General features: G+C 35.3%; 1 protein-coding gene across 1 annotated transcript; it reads left to right on the forward strand.

The window, feature by feature from the left end:
• Window positions 1-2,141: 2,141 nt before the first annotated feature.
• Window positions 2,142-7,882, forward strand: LOC108373912 (uncharacterized). Its single transcript, XM_017629848.1, has 3 exons — window positions 2,142-2,515; window positions 2,821-2,942; window positions 4,964-7,882. The coding sequence occupies exons 1-3, from the start codon at window positions 2,142-2,144 to the stop codon at window positions 5,251-5,253; spliced, it is 786 nt and encodes a 261-aa protein (XP_017485337.1). The 3' UTR covers window positions 5,254-7,882.
• Window positions 7,883-10,346: the final 2,464 nt, after the last annotated feature.

A 10,346-nucleotide genomic window follows, 5' to 3' on the forward strand; every position in this document is an offset into this window, starting at 1 on the left:
TCTGGTCTTATGTAAAAAAATATCAGATAAACTTTGCCATTCATTTTTGTCTTAAAACATAAATAATACATATGAGTATTAGTCAAGATGTTTTATATACATATAAGAAAATCATATGCCACAATTATACCATTCTCTCCAATTACGATCGCGAATTATCCAATTACCACGGGCCCATTCTTAATTCGATTTGACAGTTCTCTGAGTCTGCGTTTTGTTTTTGTTTTTCTTCGCTGTAAAATTGATGCAAAATGTTGGTTCTTCGTAAAAGTTTATAAGTTTCCGTAATGAATTAGGGATATACATACACATTGATAAACTTAACTTTTCGTTTTGGGAGCTAGTTTCGATAAATTTCCGATAAAATTAGAGACGGCATCGGTTTATTCGTAATTCGCATGGTAATTGGATCTGAATTACCAACAAATGAGGTAATTCGCTCTCAAAATTTGGTATGGCGCATTAAGTAATTCGAAGAGAAATTGGAGTGCGAAATACAAATGAGAGAGCAAACTACGTAATTGGGGTGCCGCATTAGAGAGGATTCAAATAGTTTTATTGATAATCGGCACGACAAATTTTTCATTGTACGATTAATACTATTTTGCAAATTATTTAATCTAAATTTCTAATAATATTATTAAGCTGAGGTACATATTTCACAATAACTAAGGCTTATTTAATTTGAAGACCTCAACCGCCTCCAAGCCGACTTGAATCTGCTTTCTCAGAACCAGAAGGCGTAGCATTCACGCAACGTCACAGTCGATATTCGCAAGAAGACAATTACATACATACATACGTTGCAGTTTTCACAATTTGAAGACCGATGACGCCTAGCTGCGGTGACCATACGTACCGATATTGGCGGGGCAGTACCGATTTTGAGAAAATTATCACGCTCATCATTATTTTTTAAAAGGCGGGACACGATTTTTTATATTTATACCAATTAAATACCGATATTCAGTGTTTTCTTTATGAATTTAACAAGAATCTCCCTATACTCTGGTCCAAAAACCATTTTCGGACAAACGTGGCAGCACTTTCGTACTTATTTTCTATGATATATGGTTATGTTTTATCTTGTAAAACTGGTATTCTCGTTATATTGCCATCTATCATCCTTGTCTAAATTTTGCTTTAAGGTTTTCATAATTATTTTTCAAGTTTTTTTTATAAAAAATAATACTAAGTCCCCAAAAAATGCGTGGATATGAAAAAAATAAAAGCTGTAGATATATCGCACGTTTGAAATATAGAGATGTAACTCAAAATTTACTTTTTTGGATATTTCATTATGCAATTAATAAGCTTGATAAGTAGAATAGCCTCTGCCTAACAGATGACTTCATTTCCCAAAAAATGGCGAAGATATGTGTCTTTCCATCTGCCTTTTGGTACACCAACTGCATGAATTCATCAAACATTGATTGGGTTTTCCCAAAAAACTGAAATTTTAAAATAATTCGTTATATTATTAAACGTGCGATATGGTGTCTATACATTTTTGTGTTTTTTTTTCTCTTTTTGTTTTAAATAAAACTCCTTTAAAATATGTTAGGTCATTTTATTATAAAAAAAAAAAACAAATTTATATGTCTGGATTCGATGCTTTAGAAATGTCCCAATTTTTGTCCGCAGAAATCTGGTCACCGTACGCTTAGCGCATTACCGCACTTTAGGCCTCCATTCATGAACTAGTTTGGCTTTTCACTGCAGGGTCTTTTGCGCGTTTCTTGCTGCACCGTGCTTAATATTTTGTTGTTTTTCACACGGTTACACATACCTTCACATTTAGGTTAGTAGATATAATGCGCTTTTAATGTACATCCATAACTCATGCCAAGGCTTGCATACATACATACATACATATGCAGATCAATACCTACAGGCAGGCAAGAACTTATGCACCTAGTTTTGGTTGCCCTTGCCACTTGCAGCATTCCCAGTTCCGTTTCCGCAGGCGGCCATGTTGCTGCACTCATCATGCCCTTCCATTCCCTATCTCCCATCATACCCATCATAGCACTTTACCAACAGAATTGACGCCCACATTTTGTTGGCGTCACACAACGCTGAGCACTAAACCAATTAATTACTCCCCATATGCTTTGCTCCACAGTTCAATTGCATGCAAAATGACGCCATCTCTCTTCCAAATGCTGCTATTGGCTGCTGCAACGATAGGAATAGCGCAAACGCGGCATTTACCCGCCAAGGAATTGGCAAAACACCAAGTGACGTCATCACTGGGCACAAGGGTTGCTAGCGTTGCTAGCGTTGAAACGCAGAGCATTCTCAAATATTACAACAACAACCACACGAGCTTTGCGGTAGAGGGCGCAAACGCTAGCTCAACACAGCAGCCGCAGCCGCAGCCAGCATTGGAGCATCCAAGGCAAAGACAATTGAGGCTCGAGGACGACGGCAACGGCATCGCTTTGACTGTCTACATCAGATCGCCGAAGAGTGTAGTTCAGGACTGGAGTTTGGTGTGCCAACAGCTCTGCGGGTAAGTCTCAAAGTGACAAATAGTTCAGTGGAAAATGAAAGAAATTTCACTTCGGAGTTAAGTAAATTACATAAATTGAAGAAGAGTGAAGTGATACGGGACAATTTTTTTTCTTAATTTTACGTGTGTGCTTTTGTGACAGTATGCAAAACTTTACAGATTTTCAAAAAAGGCAAATTTCATATAAAAGCGATACATTTTTTTTTTGTAACTGCCAATATAATAAAAGTTGTTCAAAAAGTGTCTGCAAATCCAAAAACTATGTGGTCTAATGCTTACCTTGGTGTGTTCTCTCGCATTTGCAGAGCTGGCCTGGGCGGTCCGCCGTGCGATTCCCACTGCCACAGCAGCGAGGAACCGTCGCTTCTACCAGCGTTTTCCGGCAACAAACAAAATATTTGCAAGGATCTTTGTAGACTACAGCTCGGTGAGTGATTAAACAAATAAATATATACTTTATTACATCCTTTAGTCATTAAGTATACACCAATTAATATAATTTACAAAATACAAACAATTTAATTGTTAAAGTTGGCAAAGGCAAAATTGTGTAAGCAAGTGTGCAAAGATTTCATCTACAGATATTTATAGCCTCAGTGACGCAATGTGGTTTGCATTGGAGGTAATTATAGACCAACTCCAGCCAAAAGTCAAGCTCAGTTTTTCTAAAAACCCAGTAAAAAGTAAAAAAAGTTCGGTTCGGTTTTCGATTCGGATCAACAATTTTTTGGTGAATTAAGGCATTATTTCCCAGCTTATGTATATTCTAGACCTGTGGGTGAGGAGTAGGCAGAAGTATTTACACTAAGGCAATTGGTTCAGTTTTATTATACAAATTTTACGAGATTATTTTGAAAACCACTGTTTTCCTAACAACAAAACCAATTTTTTTCTTCAAGTTTTTGTACACATATACCCGTAACTAGATTTATAGATATGTTTTTCAAATGGCATGAAATATAACAGTTTCTCCAAGGTCACTGTGTGTATATTAATCCTAGTAAAGATTGAGGTTAGTTTGGATTAAAGGGTTATGAGAGAATCAGCCCCATTTTTTAACCGATTTCAATAAAGGAGGAGATTATCAGTTCATCGGAATATTTTTTTGTATGTACGTTAGCGCATAACTTTGGACCACGTTCACCAATTTCTATAACTTCTTCTTTTTTTTTTTGAGGAAAGGTGGTACCCTTAGAGGTGGTTCCATACTAATTTGGTTTAGATCCGATCATTGGATCAGGAAGGAAATTAACGGTATTCCCAATTTTTTTATATGAGATTTAAAGTCGGGTTTTATTTTCGCTAAAAATTATTTGTTAACCTAAAACTATAGAAAACAATTCTGAAAATTAAATGGGTAGCGGTAATTCAAATAGAATCACGCGTGATTTTACCAAACTGCACGTATATGCATTATATATACGTATGTATGCACATATCTAGAAAGAAGAATCCACAAGCAGAACTCTCAGCAAAGTTTGTGCGTATATATGTATGTACGTGCATACATATTTCGTTATGAGGGTGGTTCGCAAAGACTGCTCAAAGCGATTCGTTATAGCGGCAGGAGGGTGGCTCGAAGATATCGCTCGCCATAATTTCATACAGGTAGTATATGAAAATAGTGCTTTAGTGGCTGTATGATTGTCAATAAATATAAATGTTTGTTCGCTCACTTGGCGCATTTATTTGCATCAGTAATAGTGAAGGTCAGCTTGTACTCCTTCGTTCATTTTGGAACCGATCGTGTAAATGTACGTTGTATTATCTACTACATCAGATATGAAAAATACTATATGTACATTAGTGTCGTCCACAAATTGTTAAGTCGGAATATCAATGCTCTCACCCCCTAGGATTGTTCTATATCGAAAAAATATACTCCTATTTTTTATTTTCAAATCAAAAAATATTTAGGGGTCGCTCAAAGATTCCCATGTATTTTGTATGGAAAAAAAACAACTTTTCTAAGAAATGGTAAAGAATTCTTGAAAATAGATATTTTTCGATCGGAAAACTTTGGTTCTCTTCAGGAGACTTCTAACAACAATACCCAATTATTTGTTTAGCCATTTGCTTCATTTTCTGGAATTTTTTGGGGGTTTTGGCGGACCTATAAAATAGTTACTATAAAAAAAATGGTTAAATAAATAATTAGGTACTGTGAATGGGAATCTCCTGAAGAGAAACAATCCTAAGGGGATGAGAGCATAAAAATTCCGACTTTACTTTTTCCCCACATTAATTTTTGGACCACCCTAATGTACATACAAATTTTTAAAATCGCTATCGTGAACGAATAGCATATCCATCCAGCAAACAAATAGCTAGGATCACTCTCTATAAACAGTTGGAAGCGATAATTTAGAAAATCAATACACCAGCAACTTGCCTAGTATCCGACAAGCATTTCATATTACCTTCTCCTTTTAAAATTTTCATGAACAGGTGATCAGAGTTGCAACTGCACGGCTGACGATGTGGCCACTACTATGTCACAAAACACTACGAACTCCCAGTACGAATGGGGCAATGCAGTCTGCAGCAGCTTTTGTGAACATTCCAGAGAAACGCTGACCGGCTGTAGCATCTGCATGGAGGACGACGCGGAAGTGCAGGTTTCGATGCGATCCACGGTGGAAACAACAACACCAGACTGGAAGGAGTTGTGTGTCGCTTTATGTAAAACTGGCGATGGCGGGTCTTTGTGCAATTGTGATTTGGCGCCGTTTTTTTAAAGATCTAGCAGGGCGCGAGCACGGGTGGGCAACATTAAACATTCGGATGTTTGAAAACAACCTGGACAAAGAGACTTTCACTACCTGTGAAATGTTGCTGACTTTTAGCTGCTCTGCGAGGTCTCTTAAATGAAATTTATTTCGACGACAACACTTTTTAGTTATATTGTTAACTGTTTTAATTGGCTTAACTTAAGGTATGTTATTAAAGAAATAAACTACAACTCATACATACATACATATATGTGAGAATAATTTATGTTACAGACTTACAGAAATTATAACTCAGTTAAATTTTCATGGCTAGAAGAAACTTTAGCCAATTCAAGTTGCTTTCATTTGTTACGTTTATGCCGTACATAGATACATACATATACAATATGTAAAGCCCAGAAGGTGTGGCAAGCGTTGCATGAGAGTGAGAAAGTAGACGTGTCAAATTAAAATAAAAAGTGAAAAAAAACTAAATCAACTAATCCCTATGCGAATCAATTAATTTATAATTAATTTGAATTATAGTTAAAGGAAAGAGAGAGAGTGTTTAACTAACGAAAATATACTACAAAAACAATTATATACATAAAGCTGCAGTATATACTAGAAGAGACGTAGACGAATATACATACATATATACATATATATATATACATACAAACACATATCCATGGCTAAATGCTTATATACATACTACATCTATACATACAAATTTAAGGTGCTTTCCATGCATAACATACATACTTACATAATACAAGCACTTAATTGCATACATACATACATATCTAATCCAGAGTTGTCGAGTTTTTCCGTTCAAGTTCTTGTTGCACAATTTTCAAACGAAACTACCAAAGAAAAAATTGGGAAAAAAATACAACAACAAAATCACCAAAGGGCTTCCAGGATGCCAGCGTGGAATTTTTGAGTCTTGTCTCTTTAGGGAAAGCAAAAATCCAGCTGGCATACAAAACTCAAAGTGTAGAGTGTAAAAGTAGGTTAATAAAACTAAACGTGTTAAAAGTGCGATGATTCGAGATTTTGTGCAACAGTGAAAACAAAAACAAAGAAAAAAAAAACGAAAACCAAAAGAAAACAATAAATTATTATTTGAACTTTTTTAATGGTTTTCATTGGATTGGTTTTTGGATTTTTGGGCGTTTCTCTTAAACTTGAATAACTGGGAAACTCGAGACTCGACAAATATTACAACCATGCCATAGTTTCGAGCTTTTTGAAATTTTCGAAACATTTTTCAGTTTAAGGGAATGCACTTAATATTTTATTTATCTTCAGCAACTATCTGAAACGGTAGATTATTTTACTTTGGTAAAAAATCAAAATAGATTACAGTAACTAATTTTAATTTTTACAAATTTATTTAATTTATTTGCCAACAATATTTTAAACCGTTCTATTACGAAATTTTGCACATATAAATATGTATAAAAAAGTATAGACAAAAAAATGTATAATCAAAAAAATAGGTATATTATTTTAGCCAACAAGCTGGAGTAAGCTTATAAACAGTAAATAAAAAACAATTTTGTAGTACTATTAAGCTACTTTGGAAGACAAAAAAAAAACCAATAATTATAGTAAGTAGGAATTAATGGAAATCAGAAAATCGTTTTGGAAGACATTTTTCATTTTTACGAAAAGTAAACTTTTCGGAAAACATGTGAATTTTAAAATAATTATGCCATTATAAAGTTTGGAAGACAAAGCCGTGAACTTGAATATCTTTGACCCAAGCAACGGTAAAACTTGTATATTCATACACTCATAAATAAATGCAAAAACCTAGAAAAAAAGCTTAAGGGGGATTACACAAAAAATATTAACGTAACTTAGCCAAATTATTAAAATATCAAAAATATATATGCGTACATATAAATTAAAAAAAAAACGCAATACTTATAAATTCTAACCGTTAAATGTATAAAAAAAAACAAAAACAAATTAAAATTTTCATTTCACTTCGATGAAAGCTCAAACCAATAGGCACGCAAAGCTTTCCGCCAACTGCCGCGATTACGATCCCCAGCAGGCGGAAGAAGCAAAGCGGGTGTTTTAATTTGGCTTAAATCTACGCTGTGACTGACAATAAAGGCAAATTCTTGAGGCGAACACACTCCTGTGGCTTCCTCATAGCCAATGTCCGGAGGAGGAGGCGTTTGCAGAGAATTTCCATTTCGACATAGCGCAAACTAATACACACACAAATACCCAATAAACATAAACAAAAACTATTTAAAAAAAAATGTGTAAATGTTAGCTGCATATGACTAAGTAAAGTAAGACAACGCATACATACGCATATACATACTTCCATGTGAACGTAATAAGTTTGTAAAAAATCATTATTTAAGCAGATCACAACAATGGCATTCAAAGCAAAGAGCAAACGCAATAACTTAGCATAAATCTTAAATGTAAAAAAAAATAGAAAGTACCTACTTATTTACATACCAACCAACCCATTTTTGATTTCAAAATTTGTTTAGCATTTGTCCACAATTTTATGGAGGCAAAGTTTCAGAGCACAGCCAAAGATAGTCGAGAAACAATTTTTGATGTCGACAACATTTTATGACCCAACCATTTACTGGAATGTAGCCAAACAAAAAAAAAAAAACAAAAATGAAAAGTTTAAAGAAATTTAACTCTTAAAATGCACACTAACTTAACTCATTCGTTTTCAATTTCAGTGTAACTGTAACTTGTATGTATGTCAAAAATTGTATTTTAAAGCACTTAAACAAATCCCGAATGCACGCACCCTTTATCCCGATATAATATATGTATATGTAAACTTATGTATTAAATCAACAATAAAAAATATAATTTTCACTTTAATTATGCACTTTGTCTGTTGATTATAGTAAATACATATGTATGTAATTAAATGAATGTATTTGAACTTATTGTAATTGTATTGTAATCTAATTGTAGTTAACTGCCATTCGACTTTGTTTTTCTCTCGAAAGAAATCGTTTAGTCCGAAGAAAGTCAACTTAGTTGTTGTCCAAAGGAAGTTATCTCTTCAAATTAATTATTATCTTTAAAAGCAAAAATAAAAAAATAAAACAACTTTATAAATACATATGTGTGTGTAGCTGATATACATAAAATAAATAAAAGTCATGCATATGTATAAAATAATTGTCCTTTTTGTGACTACACAACACAAAACTAAGCAAATGAAGAGTGTGGAACGAAAGGAGGAGTGTTACAAAAATCTGTTCGCCTATTAATTCATATACAACAAGCAAAAATATATAAAACAAGTAAAAGTTAATAAACAATTACATAGTTGAATGTTGTGAAGTCAGATGCGCTGTTTTTTTTTTTCATTTCTTATTAGCGTTTATTGGTAAGTGTTTTTACAGTGTGTAACAGGGTGGTCCCACCACATTTTGCTCAAAATTTGTTCGCAAACTTATTGACGAAGGTAAAGTAAAGCCAAGGTCCGCATGCGGCTCTGTGCAATGCAGAACGTGCGTCAGGCAACGCGGCAAATGTTCGACGTCGAGAAGATGCAGTCACAACAGACAGCCGAGAAATTTGGCAATCGACTCTCAATTCTGCTAAAAAAAAAGAAACTGTTCATCGAGAAGGAGGAATTCATCTTCCAATCTCTTCGTGCCGCCCACGCAGGAATAGCTGGTATGACCAAGAGTGCCGTGCGGCTGCTGCAAAGAAATACGCAACATACGATGCCACCCAGCGGCCAATAGCAATGCGAGCGCGAGTGGAACGATACCGGTAGATGAGTAGGGAGGAGATATGTCTATTCAAAAGAAAGAAACGAGAGGCAGAAAGACGCGACTTCGAAGAGCTTGAGATGCTGGCAGACAGGAATAAGGCTCGAAAATTCTATCAAAAAATAAGGCAACAATAAAATTGTTTCAAGACCGGGGCTGGTTTCTGTAAATAGAGCTGAAGATGGAAATCTGGTAGAGCTGAAGTTGGAAATCTGCTAGAAGTCCATGGTACACTTGACATGTGAAGTGAACACTACTCAACGTTTCTGAATGGCGACACATGTGACGCGCTTGATGAGGAAGAACCCGAACCAATGTATAGAGACGAAGGTCACCTTCCTCCACTTGGCCAAGATGAAGCAGAATTTCGTTTGATGAATACACGCCCGAAGATTGGCATCTCAGTGTACTTTGTCCAATCCACAAGAAGGGAACTCACGCGTACCGAAGAAGATGGAGTGACGAACTGTACGAGCTTTTTAACGGAATGGACATGGTTAAGCGATGACAGCGCGCTCCGGGGAAAAGATCCTTTGACTTCGCACCCATGCGTGGACGACGAAAGCAGGGGCAGCCGCGAACACGATGGAAGGACCAAGTGCAGAGGGACCTGTCCGCACTTGGGATGAACAACTGGCGCAAATCCACAAAGGAGAGAGGCAACTGACGAAGCTTTTTGGTCACGGCCCAAACCGACCAATGGTTATGGTGCCAAATAAGAAGAAGAAGAAAGTATGGGCTGTCTAAACCGGGTAACGCAAGTATGTGAAACTTAATTTAAAAACAGTTTTATTGAGCTGTATTCCGCTATTGGTTTTTAGGAAAAATTGTTAAACAAAAAAAATTAGGAAATTTTGTAGTTATCATTTCGTAAGACTTCTTTCCAAACTTCAGCAGGTGAGCAGTGTTGCCAGAACTTTTTGGGCCGACCGGCTAGATTGGCAAAAAAAAGCGGCTAAAAACGGCTAAAATGTTTTAGTGAAATTTCACATAGACTCTGGCAAAAAACGACTAAAATAAATCGCAAGAAACGAAAGACTAGTTAACACCATTAATTTATATCGAGTGTATATTCCTCATCATCAAATGAATCACTATTGTATATATCACCTGAATTCATTAATTTTAAGAGATCGTCATCTACAGTAAAATTATGGCAGCATTTTTCTTCACGTTTTAAACCGTATCTTATATATAAAATAGCGTTTAACGTTTTAACGCACATTGGATTTCTTTGCTTAGTTTTTATTATATTCATTGAACTAAATATTCGCTCTACTTCTGCATTACTTATAGGCAAAACAAGAAAACTAAAAACTAGGTTGGAAAGGTCAG

The sequence above is a fragment of the Rhagoletis zephyria genome, unplaced genomic scaffold (genome assembly GCF_001687245.7).
Source record: "Rhagoletis zephyria isolate East Lansing unplaced genomic scaffold, Rhagoletis_zephyria_1.1 Rzeph_scaffold_07139, whole genome shotgun sequence".
Taxonomy (NCBI): domain Eukaryota; kingdom Metazoa; phylum Arthropoda; class Insecta; order Diptera; family Tephritidae; genus Rhagoletis; species Rhagoletis zephyria.